This window comes from Rhinoderma darwinii, chromosome 9 (genome assembly GCF_050947455.1).
Source record: "Rhinoderma darwinii isolate aRhiDar2 chromosome 9, aRhiDar2.hap1, whole genome shotgun sequence".
NCBI classification, from domain to species: Eukaryota; Metazoa; Chordata; class Amphibia; order Anura; family Rhinodermatidae; genus Rhinoderma; species Rhinoderma darwinii.
The window spans coordinates 24,822,650-24,841,908 of NC_134695.1; the positions used below are offsets into that span (position 1 = coordinate 24,822,650).

General features: G+C 39.8%; 1 protein-coding gene across 1 annotated transcript in view; it reads left to right on the forward strand.

Annotated features, from left to right (window-relative positions):
- Positions 1-264: 264 nt before the first annotated feature.
- The window catches only part of ACTN3 (actinin alpha 3), a 71,103-nt gene continuing 52,108 nt past the window's right edge, over positions 265-19,259 (forward strand). Inside the window, exon 1 of the mRNA XM_075837392.1 lies at positions 265-512. Coding sequence (XP_075693507.1) covers positions 381-512 — 132 coding nt within the window. The 5' untranslated portion in view covers positions 265-380. The remainder of the gene's footprint in view (positions 513-19,259) is intronic.

Sequence of the window (19,259 nt, forward strand, 5' to 3'; positions counted from 1 at the left end):
AAGTGTAATAACCCTATAAAAAACTTTTGTCCAAACTTTTATGAAGTCTGAACTCATAGGGCAGATTAGCAAGGAGGGGTTTTGTTAGACCACCCACTCACCATTTATGGCTGCGTATCTGACCACATGGTACCCAGCTGATGGTACTTATGGGCAATGGGTCACGTGTATTTTTTTTGACCAGGGACAGCAGGCTGGTAAGGAGGAAGCAAGCATTTTGCAGAGAGGATTCCTGGTTAGATCTTCCAACTACCTACGACTGCAATACATTTATTAAGCCATTACCTGCTGGCCAGGGGCTGCAGGAGCCTGTTAATCCAAAGCCAAGAATAAATTCAGAGTTATAACAAAACGTGAGCAAGGGAAGGGTGAACGCAAAAATGACGACCATTGATCCGCATCTACAATATGACAACTCATACAATGCCACAGAAGAAATTTACATGCATCAGGAAGAAGACTGGGATAGGGACCTACTCCTAGACCCTGCATGGGAGAAGCAGCAAAGAAAGGTAAAATCATTGGAATATTAATGCTTTTTGTTACTCTCACAGATTATTTCAATATAACCGGAAGTTCAAGGTAAAGAAAGACAATTTGTTGCTTTTATTCACCATAAATCTCTTAGTTTACCATCATGATATTGGTACATAAAACAATGTTGATAATAGTAGTTAATAGCAGCAAGAAAGCTTCAGGCTGAATGTGCTGTGTGTATAGCCGTCTAGTCCGCTGATTTCTGAACAGGTGCTCACACCAGATCTTTCCCACCCACACATGCAGATCCCTTCCCTGTTCTTCGCCTGGCTCAAGATGTTCCACTGATGCTTTTTTTGGAAGAAGTGGGCTCAGCAATAGTGATGGATTGTTTTTCATTCTCTAACCAGCGCCTTCATTTTAGTTGGAGAGCTGCAAGGTGATCCTTGTAAGGGAGACGACATAGGGGTGGGAAAGGAGGCCTGCATCTGTGTTTTTAGGAGCAGCTGGTCCCTTGTAATAACTCTGGCATGGTTGATGCCTTATAGGTTGGTGACATTTTCAGTAGAAGGTGTCATCATTATGTGGAATGTATGAGGAGGGTGATCAGGTGGCCCAGTGGAGACTTTAAGGTTGGGATATGACTTCAACACACAGATATAGAGGCAAGCACGGTTATCGAATCTCTGATGACATCAGTCTAGTTACTTTATCTGCCTGTGTTAGAAATATTTGGGATGGCATTAAACAGGGTTTGATTTATACCAAATGGAGCGTGACCTCCAATTTTCCACAGGCATAATCAATAAAATGTTTGTTGGCAAACACATGCAGCCAGTGCTTAGAGGCTACTAACATCTATAACCCTGGAATATTTTCTGGGTGATCGGACGCGTTCAAGTAACGTGGGGTTACAATTAAATCTCTAATCAGTGATGTTATATGCATTGTTATAGAAAGTAATCCCTGTTCTCTGATCTGAATAAATAACATTAATTTTAAAAGCAGAATATTTGTTTTTTGGACATAGTCAAATTAATGGAATAAATAAACTAAAAAACATTATTATTATTATTATTATTAATAATAATAATAATAATAATAATAATAATAATAATAATAATAATAATAATAATAATAAAAATGCTAAATATTATAACTTAAAAATATTAATATCATTTCGTTTATACCACTTCTGCGATTTGCTTATATTTGCAATGGATGAGAGACATAAAGTAATAACAAATAAAGATGATGATGGTAATAATAATAATAATAATAATAATAATAATAATAATAATAATAATAATAATAAAGAAAACAATAACTACAACCATTCAGAGAAATTAACATCCGTGTTCTTTCTATATTATAATGTTCAGTTGTTAAGTAATCAAATTAAAATGAAACAAATGTAATTATTTAAGAATGACTAAAATCAGGTTTCATACATCCTTTATATATTGTTATAAGTTGTATCTATCTATCTGTCTGTCTGTCTGTCTGTCTGTCTGTCCGTCCGTCCGTCTGTCTGTCTGTCTATCTATCTATCTATCTCACATCTATCTTTCTCACATCTATCTATCTATCTATCTATCTATCTATCTATCTATCTATCTATCTATCTATCATCTATCTATCTATCTATCTATCTATCTATCTATCTATCTATCTATCTATCATCTATCTATCTATCTATCTATCTATCTATCTATCTATCTATCTATCTATCTATCTATCTATCATCTATCTATCTATCTATCTATCTATCTATCTATCTATCTATCTATCTATCTATCTATCTATCTATCTATCTATCTATCTATCTATCTATCTATCTATCTATCTATCTATCTATCTATCTATCCATCCATCCCTCTTGTAAAGAGCCATACTCCTGTCCCAGTTTTCAGCCTCTGGATGTAAACAAGAATGGTACTTTTCACTGACAAGAAGCAGGGATATTTTCATTATAAAATTAAGCCTCATTTACAATAAACTATTTTTACTATTGTGCATCTTAAAAAAAAACATAAGTAACGTTGCAAATAGTCTTGTTTAAAAAACATCCTGCTGTTTTGTGTCTACAGCTCTATGCAAACCAATATGTCTCCATGGTTAGAGACTACAAACAAACTAACTGGGAATTCTGATCTTGCAGTTAGGTGTTACTCCCTTCCATCTCTTCTAAACTTCTTGCTAACATCATTTATTTTGGCAAGATGTAGAGGACACATAGAAAGGAGTAACAATCTTTGACTGTAAGACTGGAAAATGTTTTAATTAATGGCCTATCCTTAGGATAGGTCATGAATATTAGATGTGGAGTGTCCAACCGGCACTCCCACCGATCAGCTAATTGTTGGGGCCCCGGCAATTGGCGCCGCAGTGTTTACAGGTCCAGCGCCATACACATCTGGAGCGGCTGTGTCTGGGATTGCAGTTCCAGTCCCATTCAAGTTGATGGGACTGTGCTACATTCCCAGGCACTACTACCGAGCCACATCAAACTAACACTGCAGCCACATCAAACGGCTGATCGGTGGGGGTCCCTGGAGTCGGACCACCATCGATCTGATATTGATGACCTATCCTAAGTATAGGCCATTAATAAAAAATGTCTGGACAACCCCTTTAAGGTACAAACTTTTCAATATACTTACATTATGAATTTAACTATGCCACGGCATGCTGATCCTGCTGCTAGTTGCTTACTCCTGTACATAAGGACATGGCACCTTACTGAATATTAGTAATTAATTGCAACCTGTCACAGTGATGTTTCAGATATTTCATCTATAGAGTGGGATTCCGCAGTCAAGTGACATGTCATTAGTATGGACAAGGCTGTAATTGCGGTCCTTTTTCCTTTTGACTACTTTCATACAAGACAAGCTCTAGTTTGTGGCAAAAAAAAATATAACAAAACGCAGTCCGCAAATATGTAAGTGTGTCCCCTGGCAGTATATGACCGGAGTCAGCCACATTGTCCCCCATAACATTATAATCCCCAGTGCTGCATAGGAAGTGCCCCCATACAAGTCTCAGCCATAGTCTCCCATAAGGGACAGCCATAGAAATAACACTTAAAGGTATACTCCAGCCAAAGACATTTCCGTAGGATATTCCATGTATATCTGATAGAAGAAAGAGAGAGCAGCAGCACATCACAGTCCCAATATTCATGGAGGGTAGTTCTACCAATGCTTCATGCATCCAGTGCACGCAGTATGAGAGTCGTAGCCTATCAACTCCAAACAGACATCAAGAAAAGTAAAACTGCAGCACACGTGTATTGAAGGTATAAAAAAAAAGGGCAAAGGAAGCTTATTTCACCAACAGAGGAGACGTTTCGACCCTAGTGTGGGTCTTTTTCAAGCCAAAAGACCCACACTAGGGTCGAAATGGCGCTGTGATGGTGAAATAAACTTCCTGTGCCCTTTTTTTTTTATACCTTCAAGACACGTATGCTGCAGTTTTCCTTTTCTTGATGTATATCTGATAGGTGAGGGTCCAGCTCTGAGGCCTTCATCTATCAGGAGAATGGTGATCCTCAGCCCCCCACTCGCAGTAAAATGTCCATCATCCCCCCACTCACAGAAAAATGACCATCACCCCCCCTCACAGTAAAATAACCATCATCCCCCCTCTCAGAGTAAAATGACCATCAACCCCCACTCACAGTAATATGACCATCATCAACCCACTCATGGAAAAATGACCATCAACCCACCATTGACAGTAAAATGACCATTAGCCACCTCTCACAGTAAAATGACCATCAGCCGCCTCTCACTGTAAAATAACCATCATCCCCCCACTCAAAGAAAGGTTACCATCATCCCCCACTCACAGAAAAATGACCATGTCAACCCATTCACAGAAGAATGACCATCAGCCGCCTCTCACAGTGAAATAAGCATCATCCCCCCACTCAAAGAAAAGTTACCATCAGCCCCAACTCACAGTAAAATGACCAGCAGCCCATCCCTCACAGTAAAATTACCATCATCCCCACCACTCACAGAACAATGACCATCACCCCCCACTCACAGAAAAATTACCATCATCCCCCACTCACAGAAAAATGACCATCAGCCTCCACTCACACTAAAATAACCATCATTTCCCCCTCACAGTAAAATGACCATCAGCCCCCCTCACAGTAAAATGACCATCAGCCCCCCCCCAGTAAAGTGACCATCAGCCCCCTCCAGTAAAGTGACCATCAGCCTCAGCCCCCCCAGTAAAGAGACCATCAGCCCCTCTTGTAAGGTGACCATCAGCCTCAGCCCCCCTCAGTAAAATGACCATCCGTCCCTCTAGTAAAGTGACCATCACAGACAGAAAGTGTGCTTATTCCTGGGGAAGGAATAAATACTTACCCTTAAAGGAGTTTTCCCATGAAGGACATTTATGACATATCCACAGGATATGTCATAAATATCAGATAGATGAGGGTCCCACCTCTGGGACCCTTCACCTATCTCAAGAACGGGGCCCCCTAAACCCCGTTCTAGCTTTTAGTGCTAATGCTGTCTCCCGGTCACTTCCTGACTTTATGGTCGGGAGTTACGAAAACAGCGTAACTCGCTGAGCTGCGCCATTTACGTAACTCCTATACTAGTGAATGGCAGTTTGTAAACGCTGTTTCCGTACTTAACATTCAATTATATGGCACTTACGGAAACAGCGTTTGCAAACTGCCATTCACTAGTATAGGAGTTACGTAAATGGCGCAGCTCAGCGAGTTACACTGTTTTCGTAACTCCCGACCATAAAGTCAGGAAGTGGCCAGGAGACAGAGTTAGCACCAAAAGCTAGAAGTGGGTTTAGGGGGCCCCATTCTAGAGATAGGTGCGCATCCTAAACATGGGACCCGCATCTATCTGACATTTATGACATATCCTGTGGATATGTCAGAAATGTCCTTCATGGGAAAACCTGTTTAATGGCTCCTCTCCCTCTGTCAGGCTCTTCTAGCGGGATGTGGTGTTCGGCACTTGTAGCAGACGTGCGTGCGTCACGTCTGCTACTAGCATAGTTGGAGTAAGCATCGGGGTGGAGCTTGTAGCAGACGTGCGTGCGTCACGTCTGCTACTAGCATAGTTGGAGTAAGCATCGGGGTGGAGCTTGTAGCAGACGTGCGTGCGTCACGTCTGCTACAAGCATAGTTGGAGTAAGCATCGGGGTGGAGCTTATAGCAGACGTGCGTGCGTCACACCTGCTAAAAGAATAGTTGAAGTAAGCGTCGAGGGCGGAGCTTGTAGCAGACGTGTGTCGGTCATGTCTGCTACAAGCAAAAGTTGTCGTTTTTTGTTTGTTTTTTGCAGTGGATGAGCGGAGTGTCGCTGCACCCCTGGACGGTTCTCGTGCACTCCGGTTGAGAACCACTGATATATAGGGATGATAGCCTATTGGTTCAGCATACTTATTAATACTTTTTTTTTTGTAGTGTGTTTTTGGATTTACTTATCCTGCTGATAATACCTTATGACAATGTTTATAATTCTGTCAGGTATTCAATGAAATGATAGCAATGCATTTCTAGTCATCATCACACAAAAGCGTGAGACAATCAGCAGATACAGGCTTAATGGTGTGCGATGTGTACGGTCACACAGGGCACATGTCCTGTCTTTACCAAAAGGGACGCAACTGGCTACGAAGGGGGCACCACTGGCACTGGCCCTGATGTCCTCAGCAACTGGAGCTTTATGTTCCAATCCGAAACATTGTGCTATGGAAAAAACAGCTTCATTCCCTAGTTTATTGTTTCAGCAATTCAGTATTATTTAGGCAACTGTGGTCACTTTACGGTAATGCTATTTGTTCACTGTATGATTGTATTATTTGGGCACTAAATGATACACCATGGGGGGACATCATTAGAAGATACTGTACAGGACACCATCCAACCTAGGGCCGGCACTAATAATAAGAACAACTATAGGACTTGTTTCAAACCTTTCTTAGTTGTTAAATCTGCTAAATGTTATGATTGTAGTGTTTTATTAAACATTAGATGAGAAAATCTGCCACAATACCTATGAGCAATATTTGTAATAGTGGGAAAATCATTCTTCCCACTGCAAGTATCTTTCAATGTGCAGATCTACTCTTTTATGGCCATCTGAATATTTCCCAGGACATGTCTTAACAATGCTACTGCTTTCTTGTGAATGAATAGGAGGTATGTTCATGATTATTATACTATTAGCTTTATACTATCTTAGTTTTCATTAAATAAGAAATCTCTTCTCCATGATGAATTATCCCACAACCCCCTATGTGGAGATGTGAAGTACTGGAAAGGAAAAACAGATTCTCACTGAGATAACCTCAGTGCTGCCTTCTTATTCGCTCCCCAAGATTGGACTGGAAGTGCTGGGGGTCTGTATCAATATATGATGCTGACACCTACACTCTGTGGATGAAGCATCCAGATGTGTGCGTGTGTCGAGGGGGTTTACAGTCCTGAAATATATATGTTACTATGATTATGCAGGCAGACTTGTACAATCACCCACAGCATATATCCTAGAAAGTGATTGTGGAGTTAACCCATTCGCGTACCATGACATGGCATTACGGGGGGGGGGGGGGATGTATGGAGGTGATGAACTGACACCCGATACTAACGGCCAGGAACAGCGATCCCGCTGTTCCTGGCCGTTTAACCGCTCAAATGCTGCAGTCAATCACAGCATCTGAGATGTTAAAAAGAGGGGGGAGGCCCTCTGACAGCTCATCGGCACCACGACAACGCGATCGTGGGGTGCCGATTGTTGTCATGGCAGCCCAGGGGCCTACTGAAGGCTCCCAGGGCTGCCTTCACTCTGCCTCTGTAAAAGCCTGTAAAAATTACTGTACACTGCAATACATTAGTAACGATCTCTGGTTCAAGTCCCCTTGGGGGACTAATAGAATGTGTAAAAAAAAAAAGTTAAATAAAGTCATTAGTAGTAAAAAAAAAAATCTTTCCCCATTTTTCCTTTAAATAAATGTAACAAATAAAAATGTAAACAAAATTGGTATAGCTGCGTCCATAAAAGTCTACAATATAGCATTATTTAACAAGCACGGTGAACACCGTAAAAAATAAAAAATGTAAACCTCCAAAATCGCCGTTTTTAGCTCTTAAAATTTTTTTAATATAAAGTGACGAAAAAGTTGTATGTAGCAAAAAATAAGATCTCATACCGCTCAATCTACGAAAAAATAAAAAAGTTATGGCTCTCAGAATGTGGTAAAACAAAACAATTATTTTTTTTAACAAAAAGTGTTTTATTTTAAAGTAGTAAAATATAAAAAACCTATATAAATTTGGTATCACCATAATCGTATTGAGCCACAGAATGGGGTTAAGAGAGCAAGATGGCCATTTTTGAAGTTTTAAAGGAAACCTCAGTGACATGATCAACAGGGTTTTTCTATTCATACAGGCAGCCGGGTTCCTTGGAAAGCACTCAGGGCTGTAGTACTCATAGTGGACATAGATATATAAGCCAGTACATTATGGTTTAAAAAATACTTATTAAAAGGAAAAAATCCTATATGATATATATTTATTTCATTATTAACATGTGGAAAAACCTGAAATCAAATTTACAGTTAAAAGTAGTTGGACAGATAAAATGTATTAAATATATGTCACATGACAGTTAAAAATACAGGAGGAGTCAAAAGTCTCTATATATAGGGATTAATGGGCCTCATGGTTTTGGGTTCCTGGATTGATCATCGTGTTCTTGTAGAGGGGTCTCCAAGATAACCAGACTTCAGCTCACTCTAGTTTTACTGGTGGGGCACTTAGAAGCCGTGGTGTATAAGTAAAAGACACAAAACATGATTTAACTAAAGGAGCGCAATTAACATGCAATTACATTTTTGTTTCAGCATTTCCCCCATAATATAAATGTATAAATTAAATAACACTAACTTGATTCTGTTGGTTGCAGGGGAAAATCTAATCAAATGATCATCTGATATGTCATAGATACATGTAAGAAGATCACATAGGCGAGTCTATGATCTGGAACTGTTACTTGATTCCACAACAAATTAGCTCTTTTGAGATTTTTGTTACTACAAACTAGACACAGTGCCAAAAGGGTTTAAGTGCTTTATAGAGCAAGTTCATTCTGGTAATCAGTGGTGATCCTAGATCACAGACTTCTCACTTGTAGCTATGACACACCAGAAGAACCTTTTGACTGGATTTCGCCTTTAAGGCTAAAATCGTCTGCGTCCTTAATGGGTTTTCTAAAAGTATACATTGATGGCCTGCCCCTAGGTACAGGACCTCCACCAATCATCAGAAGAAATGGGTTTTAGCACTTTGTTAAATCATGTACACTGTGTGTGCGGCTGTGCCTGGTTCTGCATCTTAGTCCGATTCACTGTTGCGGAACTGCAGTACCAGGCATAGATGCATGCATGGATGGGCTGTTGTGCCTTAATAAACAATGGAGGGGATGTAGCACTCTACACAAGCTCCACTGATCAGTGGTGGAACTGGGGCTCGGACTACACAGTTACCCAGTAATGGACTATGTTACATATACACCTTTTTATTCTGGAACACCCCTTTAAGAGGTTAATTCGATATACTATCAATGTCTGATCGGTGGATGCCTGACCGCTGGTGGGAAGGGGCTGTGGCTAAACAAGTGACACTCCTGACTACGTGATTTGTCAGGAACTGCAAAACAGCCCCCAGTCAAGCGCTAACACAGTTCTAAGATGGAATTCACGTTGTGTTGAAAAAAGCAAACAGACATGGAATCTATTGGTGTCCCAAAGGTTAGACATTGATCAGATATGTCATTAGTGTTCATGCCAGTAAAACCCCTCTAGTGTTGTATATTTGTGTTGGTCATAGTCATAACATATAAATGATTACTAAAGGGGTTGTCCACTACTGAACACCTGATGACCTATCCACCGGATAGGTCATCAGTATATCATCGGTGCGAATCCGACACCAGGACTCCGCAGCGTTAAGCTGCTCCGGTACTTCAGCTCAGCCATTATTCAGTGGCCGGAGCCAACTGCTTCCGGCATGTAAGTCTGGTGCTCGGAGGCAGCCAGAGCGGCTTAACAGTGCGGGGTCTGGGTGTCGGACCCCCACAGATCATGTACTGATGACTTATCCAGTAGTGGACAACCCCTTTAAGTTAGAAAATCGAATTATTGCTTAATTAAAATTCATGACGGTGATGATGGTGAGGATAATGGTCATTTAACAATAGTCTACATGGTATTTTCCCATTTAGTTGTAGTCAAACTTGATTTTACTGTGCCAGCTGAAACAGATTACCATAGGAAACCAAGTGCTATGTTTTACTATCCAGTTTCACACAGGACTCTGGTAACAGATAATGTATATGCTGAAAGATAGCAGACAGTTGGCAAGGTTATTATTAGATATTGAGATTTAAAGACACAGCACTAGTGTGGCAGGAGTGCATGCTGTTTGCTACATGTAGTAACATGTGTGAAACTTTTGTGCTTTACTGATGCAGACAGTTTGCATTGTGTGAAGGAACAAGTGAACAGCAATGGTTTCTTCCCATTGTAATGTAATTTAGCATTTATTCTGATCCGGTTAGAAACCACTTTAAAGATTTACATGCTCCCTTTACAAGCTGGAGGGATCTATTAACAATCCTCCAGAACTATTGAGAAATATCCCTCTGCAATCATGCAACAGTCGACAGTGCTAATGATTCCGTCAAAAACACGGAAACCTTATAGAACGGAGACAAATGGAAACCATTAGCATTGGAAGCATTACCATTGTAAGCTATGTTTTCCATTTGCCTTTCCGTTGATGGGTTACTCCGATGGAAAGGTCTGACGGAACCCTTCAACATAAGAGTATGTTCACAAAATTAACAAAATACGTCTGAAAATACGGAGCTGTTTTCAAGGAAAAACAGCTCCTGATTTTCAGATATTTTTTGAGCAACTCGCGTTTTTCGCTGCGTTTTTTTACGCCCGTTTTTGGAGCTGTTTTCATGAGTCTATGAGTCTATGAGTCTAAGGCTGGGTTCACACGACCTATTTTCAGGCGTAATGGAGGCGTTTTACGCCTCTAATTACGCCTGTAAAACACGGCTCCAATACGTCGGCAAACATCTGCCCATTCATTTCAATGGGTTTGCCCATGTACTGTGCCGGCGACCTGTAATTTTACGCGTTGCTGTCAAAAGACAGCACGTAAAATAACAGCCTCGTCAAAGAAGTGCAGGACACTTCTTGGGACGTAATTGGAGCCGTTTTTCATTGAGTCCAATGAAGAACAGCTCTAAATTACGTACGTAATGGACGCCCCGCAAAACGCGAGTAGATGCAATTAGGTCTGAAATTCGGGAGCTGTTTTCTCCTGAAAACAGCTCCGTAATTTCAGACGTAAACGCAGTTATCGTGTGCACATACCCTAATCTTACACTGATGTGAACACACCCTTAGCTACGCCTCTGCAGCTTCTAATTGTGCATGACTACATAGGGAATACAGTGGTGATGCGCAAGTGCCACTCTGTTCCAGATGCAGCTATGGCTGCACCTGTCTAACATTACAGTATTTGCAAGTGAGGATTTATTGTTTACTGCATACAGAACAACCTCTAATATTAAAGAGGCTCTGTCACCACAGTATAAGTGGCCCATCTTGTACATAATGTGATCGGCACTGTAATGTAGATTACAGCAGTGGTTTTTATTTAGGAAAACTATCTATTTTCACCAAGTTATGACCTATTATAGTTTTATGCTAATGACTTTCTTAATGCCCAACTGGGCGTGTTTTTACTTTTGACCAAGTGGGCGTTGTGGAGAGAAGTGTATGATGCTGACCAATCAGCGTCATACACTTCTCTCCATTCATGTATTCAGCACATAGTGATCCTGCGTTGTTCACTATGTGCAGTCACATACACCAACATTAACGTTACTGAAGTGTCTTGACAGTAAATAGACATCGCATCCAACCAGGACGCGGTGTCTATTCACAATCCCGACACTTCGGCACAGCAAGCGCAATCTCGCAAGATCTCGCTGTAAATGACAGTTTACAGCGAGATTACGCTTGCTGTGCTGTAAATCCCACACAAACGTTACCGAAGTGTCGGGATTGTGAATAGACATCGCGTCCTGGTTGGACACGATGTGTATTTACTGTCAAGACACTTCAGTAACGTTATTGTGGGTGTATGTGACTGCACATAGTGAACAACGCAGGATCACTATGTGCAGAGTAAATTAATGGAGAGAAGTGTATGATGATGATTGGTCAGCGTCATACACTTCTCTCCACAACGCCCACTTGGTCAAAAGTAAAAATATGTGCAGTTGTCTATTAAGAAAGTCATTAGCATAAATCTAAAATAGGTCATAACTTGGTGAAAATTTATAGTTTTTCTAAATAAAAACCACTGCTGTAATCTACATTACAGCACCGATCAGATTATGTAGGAGATAGGGTGCTTATAATGTGGTGACAGAGCCTCTTTAAGAAGGTGCAGCTTTGTGGATAGAATTGTGGATGAGAGTAATAAGTTATGCATTAACCACTTATGAATGATAATAATAATAATCTTTATTTATTTAGCACCAACATATTCCGCAGCAATTTACATTTCAGAGGGAGCATGTCCATATATCATCAGACATTACAGAGGGACAAAACTAATTAACTATCCAAACAAGAGGAGTGAGGACCCTGCTCATAAGAGTTTACAATCTGAGGAAATAAGGGAGACACAAAATTTAAAAAAGTGCTTAGGTACAATGGTCCAGCCATCTTTTATAAAATAGGGTAATACACAAAAAGCTGCATGAGCTGGTCACTAGCCAGTGTCTGTGTATGACAGATATGAAATGCATTAGGGTGTAAGAAATGTGGGGTATACTGGTGAATCAGGGGGTCATGTTCTGAGGACTAATGTAAGGGGGATGGGGTAAAGGAAAGGAGTCAGATAAGGGAATGTTATAGGCCGGTCTAAAAAAGATGTGTTTTCAGTGCACGCTTAAAAATGTAAATTTTGGGAATTAATCTGATTGTCTGGGATAGCGCATTCCAGAGGACTTGTGCAGCACAAGTAAAGCCTTGGAGAGGGGGATGTTCGGATTTTGGAGGATATTAATCTAAGATCGTTGGCAGAGCAGGGGTAGGTTGGTAGGCAGAGATTAGGGGAGGAGATTTAAAGAGGCTCTGTCACCACATTATGAGTGCCCTATCTCCTACATAATGTTATCGGTGCTGTAATGTAGATAACAACACTGTTTTTTTATTTTGAAAAACTATCATTTTTGAGGAAGTTATGAGCAATTTTAGATTTATGCTAATTACTTTCTTAATGCCCAACTGGGTGTTTTTTTAACTTTTGACCAAGTAGGCGTTGTAAAGAGGAGTGTATGACGCTGACAAATCAGCGTCATACACTCCTCTCCATTCATACTCAGCACAGCGTGATCTAGCGAGATCATGCTGTGCTTTCACATACACCGACATTAACTTTACTGAAGTGTCTTGACAGTGAATAGACATTGCCTCCAGCCAGGACGCGATGTCTATTCACAATCCCGACACTTCAGTAAAGTTTATGTGGGACTTAATCGCTGCACAGCTTGATCTCGCGAGATCACGCTATGAATCACAGCAGCACAGCGATTAAGTCCCACACAAACTTTATCGAAGTGTCGGGATTGTGAATTTACAACGCCCACTTGGTCAAAAGTAAAAAAACGCCCAGTTGGGCATTAAGAAAGTAATTAGCATAAATCTAATATTGCTCATAACGTGCACAAAAATGATTGTTTTTCAAAATAAAAAACAGTGTTGTTATCTACATTACAGCGCCGATCATATTATGTAGGAGATAGGGCACTTATAATGTGGTGACAGAGCCTCTTTAAGAAGGTGCAGCTTTGTGGATAGAATTGTGGATGAGAGTAATAAGTTAAAATTTTATTCTAAATGGAATACGCAGCCAGTGTAGTAAGGCTTCGTTCACATCTGCGTCCGGGCTCCGTTCTGGCTTACCGTCGAAGCTTTCCGTCAGAACGTAACCCTGACTGAAATAAACGGAAACCATAGGTTTCCGTTTGCAACACCATTCATTTGAATTGTGTCGGTTCCGGTGCGAATCGTTTCTGTTTGTCTCCGTTGTGCAAGGGTTCCGTCATTTTGACGGAAGCAATACCGTAATCGACTACATCTGACGGAAAGCTCGGACGGAACGCCTGAACGGAGCCCTGACGCAGATGTGAACAAAGCCTAATTGGCACAGAATAGACACATTGGTATAGCGGTTGGTGAGAAAGATAAGTCTAGCTGCTGCATTAAGGATAGATTGGAGAGGGGAGACTTTAGTGAGTGGAAGACCGATTAGTAATGAGTTACAGTAGTCAAGTCGAGAGTGAGTCAGAGCGACAATGAGAGTTTTGGCTGTTTCCACAGTAAGGAAAGGGGCGGATTCTGAGAGATCACCCTTAATGACCAGGTCTGTTTAGGTCTTAATGACAAACAAGCTTTTTTAGTGTTCACCTTTTTTTTAGTTTTTCATTGACATTGCTGTATGAGGCCTTATTTTATGCGATCCAATTTTTGACGTTGTGTGGGGGTACATCTAAATTACTGTGTCATTTATGTAAGTTATTTTGCTGTGCAGATATATAAAAAAGCGACTTTTGTCTTTGTTTTTTGTGTTTACATTTTTAAACCGGTTATGTTTCACAATAAACAAAATTTAAAATAATTCTGCTGGTTATTACGGTCATGTGGATACCTAAAAAGTATATTTTAGACAAAACAAAAGTTTTTTTCATTATTTGAATCTTTTTTATTATATTTTTTTTAATTCCATTGAGGGATTACTATTTCACATCTGTGCTTTGAGCTTATAATGTATTAACATACTTTTGTATGCTAATACATTATGATTTAAGACACAGGTTTCTGTTAAGGCGACACATAAGGTGGTTTCACACTTGGCAATTAACGGGCAAACGATTGTTCATCTGCTGATCGTATTGCTTTAAAAAAGTAAAATATTATCGTTGTCGGCAGCACATCTCGTTGATGTCTCGTTGATCGCGCTTCTTGCACCAGCCAAACTCCGGCCGCTATTTCGTGGTCGGAACCAACTGCTGCCGGCATGTACGTCCGATGCACGGAGGCAACCGGAGCGGCTCAACGGTGTGGAGGTCCGGGTGTCGCACCCCCACAGATCATGTACTGATGACCAATCCAGTGGATAGGTCATCAGTAGTGGGAAAACCCCATTAAGGCCAGCAAGATATTAGCGTGTATTAAAAGAGGCATGGACTCACGGGACAGGGACATAATATTGCCGCTTCACAAAACATTACTGCGGTATCATCTGGAATATGCAGTTCAGTTCTGGGCAGGATGGATGACCTGGAGTTGGGGCCATGATTAACTTGTATAAATATATAAATGGCCCGTACAAAAAATATGGTGAAAAGCTGTTCCTTGTAAATTCCCCTCAAAAGACAAGGGGTCACTCCCTCCAACTGGAGAGAATAAAATTCATTCCCCTAAGCTCACTAGCCTTCTTTACGGTAAGAGCTATGAATCTGTGGAATATTCATTGCAGGAGCAGGTTTTAGCCTTCAATAAGGCTTAGATGATTTATTTAAACAACTTAACACCAATGCTTATGTCAATGTAAATCGTTGTATTACGGCCTTTTTACAACGGCGAATTATCGGGCAAACAAGCGTTCACAGAACGCTCGTTCCCGATAATTGCACTGTGTAAACAGGGCAGCGATCAACAAATGAATGACCAAACGCTTGTTCTTTGGCTGATTGTATCGTTTTAAATGCCGAAAATATTATTGTTGTTGGCAGCACATCTCCCAGATGTGCTGCCGACATGATAGAAATGTATGGGGACAAGCGTTTGTACTAACGAGTGCTCGTCCCCATACTAGCTCCTTGTGAAAGGATCAAACGAGCGCCGATCAACGAGCTGTCTCATTGATCAGCGCTCGTTTACACGGCTCACGTCGGGCCGTGTAAGAGTACCTTTTCTGTTGAGCCAGTCCAATTTACCACTTGGGGAAATTTCTCTTCCATTTTAGGGTAGATTGGATCATGCAAGGTTGTTTTTGTCTTCTTCTTGATCAATAAGTGGAAACAAAGTTTTGATATTTACCCCTTCTCCTTACTTTCATCCATGTCTTTTGCCTTCTCCTAGTTGAACTTATGAGTTTGAAAGTCATTATTGTATAATGACAAAATATAATTTTGTTATAATTATGAAATAAAGTAATACTTTTGAGATAGAAAGTCATAAGTATGAGATAAATTATAAGTCTTTGCAAGAGCTCAAAATAGCTGAAAGTAATGAATTTAAAAGTCATAAATATGAGAAAAAAAATTATGACTTTTAAAGTCATAATGAAAAACTCAGTGTAAATTTTAATTGATAAATTTCCTTTTAACGTTAATCTATATATCTATTACAAGTTAAAACTGTATTTAAAATAGGTTAGTAATATTTCCGTCTTTCCCTGTAACATTAACTTTCATACATTTTATTACTAATCTACTACTAATTTTATCAATGAAGCTATAATTACTCCACATGAATTCCTTGGAATTTAGACATATGCTTGGAATTTATTTCTTGGTGAATAATAAAAGCATCTTAGTTGTTCCTTATCTTTTCTGTAATAAATGAGTCATGGAATAGTCCATTGGTTTTGAACCTAAAGTTATTGAGTATCCATCATGTTAATATCCTGTCTGAGCTATAATGGTTTGCGTGTGTAAGGGGAGTAGCAGGAGGAATCCAGCATCATATAACAGCTGCTATTCCGGACTGCGGATCCTTTAATGGCAATGTCTAAATTAGCTCAAGATTCCTACACTGTAGAGGAGGGGTGGGCATGAAGGAAACACAGGGCATGAGGTCACTTTTGTATTTCTAAAGGAAGACCTGTCTTAATTGGGGTATATAAGAAACATGAAGCTACATTTTAAGGTTGTAGCGGGAGGGTGAGTTGAGGTGATCTTGGAAGCTCTATATTATCAGGAAAATATGTCATAGTTACCAGTGGTGTCCATTCTCCTAGAATTACATAATTCTAAACAGTGGGACTATGGTTATGTTTGTTAACCAAAGAAGAGAACTAACATTGACCTCTACGCTCTGAAGTTTACAAGAATACCTTGTTAGTGAGCAGATCATATACACACTACGCTCACATTGTACTTTATACAAGGTCATTGTGCATCACTTTCTCGCTGTCAATTGTAATTTAGGAAAGGTAGCGTAGAATTGTGGAACTGTCCACTGTTACTTTAACAAACTTACATTATATATCATGTGTATATGTTATGTAGTAATGCATGGTTTGTTTTTTTAGAAACGAAATAACAATCTTTCATAAAGTTAAAGGGCTTGTTTTACATTTGCTGCTGCAGGGGAACTGTAGTATTTCTATAGGTAGTATTGCATTACATGCATGGCCAACCTAGTTTTTTTGCTATAATTTAGGTACTTCAAATATTCTATACAGTTATTAATGGAGTTTTACATGTTGAAATCTTCTTTATTTGTCTTTTATATTTCTCATACTATTATGCCCAAAAGAAAGGTTCAGGAGTGGGGGCCGATCTATACATTTAATCTGAAAAATACACCAGATACTTGATACTTTTACAATCTAGAGTAATCTCTCTGAGAAGGGTTGGAGGATATACTCAAACCTACTCTGTATCATCAAATTTAGCGGCTTTTCCTTATTTGACCTATATTGTGTCTTGAAAAGAGATTTTGGACACTAAATAATGCTGATGATGTCAAAGATGGTGTCTCTGCCTGCTAACACAGATTGAACAGGACGAGTGGGCTGGTGTAACCTGCTACACTCTGTATATGTACGTATATTGGCTCTGTTATGCAGTAATTTGCTAATCGACTTTTTACATGGCAAGTAACTTATCCATGAGATGGGGCCACTAGTGCGTTGTGTCATCAGATAGCCGGATCATCTGTTGGGATGACGTATACTGTACCTGTATATACACACCAACTCTCCAGAACTATTCTATGCTTAAAAGAAATATAAAAATTCCAATGCAAAATTCAAGACAACCTCCTTACACCTGCTTAGAGTCAAAGTTCTCTGAGATATGCTTCATTCTAATATTAAGGTCAAAGCCTCATACAGCACTTCCACAAGAAAACTGAAATTAAATCTTCGGAAATAAAATCAGATATAGATCCATAATACAGTAGTGTGCATGAGCCCTAATGCAAATCCTGCTTTGATGAACGCACACTAAAGGTATAAACCTGAGACCAAGCAAAAACATAGGGGACTCAAGCACCTCCCACGATGCTGGGGCAAACTATTGCTTATATATATGCTCGTACCCGATCATCTGCCTGTGTAAACATGGTAGAAATCGTCCCCATATTTCTGATTATTCCTCCATGAAAAAGGGAGTGAGAAAAGGGGGGGGGATTAAAGAGTAACTAAACGCTCAACAAACTTCTGACATGTCATGGTGATATGCCAGAAGTTTTGATTGGTGGGGGTCCGAGCACTGAGACCCCTACCTATCGATAAAACAAAGCAGCAGAAATGCATGTATGAGCGCTCAGCCGCTTAGTTTCTGTTCGCTTTTTCCGGAAATCAATGTAGCGGAGTACGGGCTCAATAGAAAGTCTATGAGCCCGTACTCCGCTACATCGGCTTTCCCCGAAAAAGCCAAACAGAAACTAACCGGCTGAGTGCTCACACGAGTGCTTCTGCCGCTTTGTTTTAGCGATTGGTGGGGGTCTCCGTGCTCGGACCCCCACCAATCAAAACTTCTGACATGTCACCATGACACGTCAGAAGTTTAATTACTCTTTAATCCCCCCCCCCCCTCACACACTTTTCTCACTGGTTTTCTTTGTTGGAGTGAGAAAACAAATTAATAAATAAATTTTAGTGCAATCATAGATGCAATTTTTTTAACCTGCAGAATTTCCGACAAAACTAGGCGAAAACCGAATATGAAATGTTGGACAATGATTATAGGCACAAACTATACCAAAATTGGGTAATATAATATATCCACATTGCGGTTACAACAGGGGTTGTAACCCAACTTTCCTAAATGGCAAATCTAAAAAGTTATACAACACCGATCTACCAATCCGCCATCCTGCAGATTTCCTTTAAGGATTATGGAAAAGATTGGGGGCAACCCCTATCAGACTTGTAATGATGGCCATATTAGTTGCAACTAGCTTTCCTGCAAACAAATTATTAAGAATCTGCTAAGTAAATTTTCTAACAAACTGACAGAAAAGCAGAGCTCAACAGGCTTTATTAACTAGGATTTATTTAATTTTAATACGGGACAAAGCTCTTTTAATCAGTCTCTTGCATTGTCATTTGTGCTATTTTGTCGCACACTGTGTAAAACACTGACTATAAGCTTTACGTCTCTGGCTATAATTAGTATGAAAGTACTTGAGATTTTTTTATCCTACAAAGTTATAGAAAACATAATTTTTGTACTTCTATACCCTCTAAACCCATGAATATAAGGTTCCAGTGGTGTAGATATTAGTGTGAGAAAAATTACTTAAAATGCAGATACCAAAAATAGAATTTCTCAAAAGTTTTTACTATACCACAAATCAATCAGGAAATTTTAAAAAAAGAAAAAAATTACTTTCTGAAGCTACTTGAGCGCAAGAGATCTGCCATGACAGCTGTGTCAGTGAAAAAATGTTTGTCATTA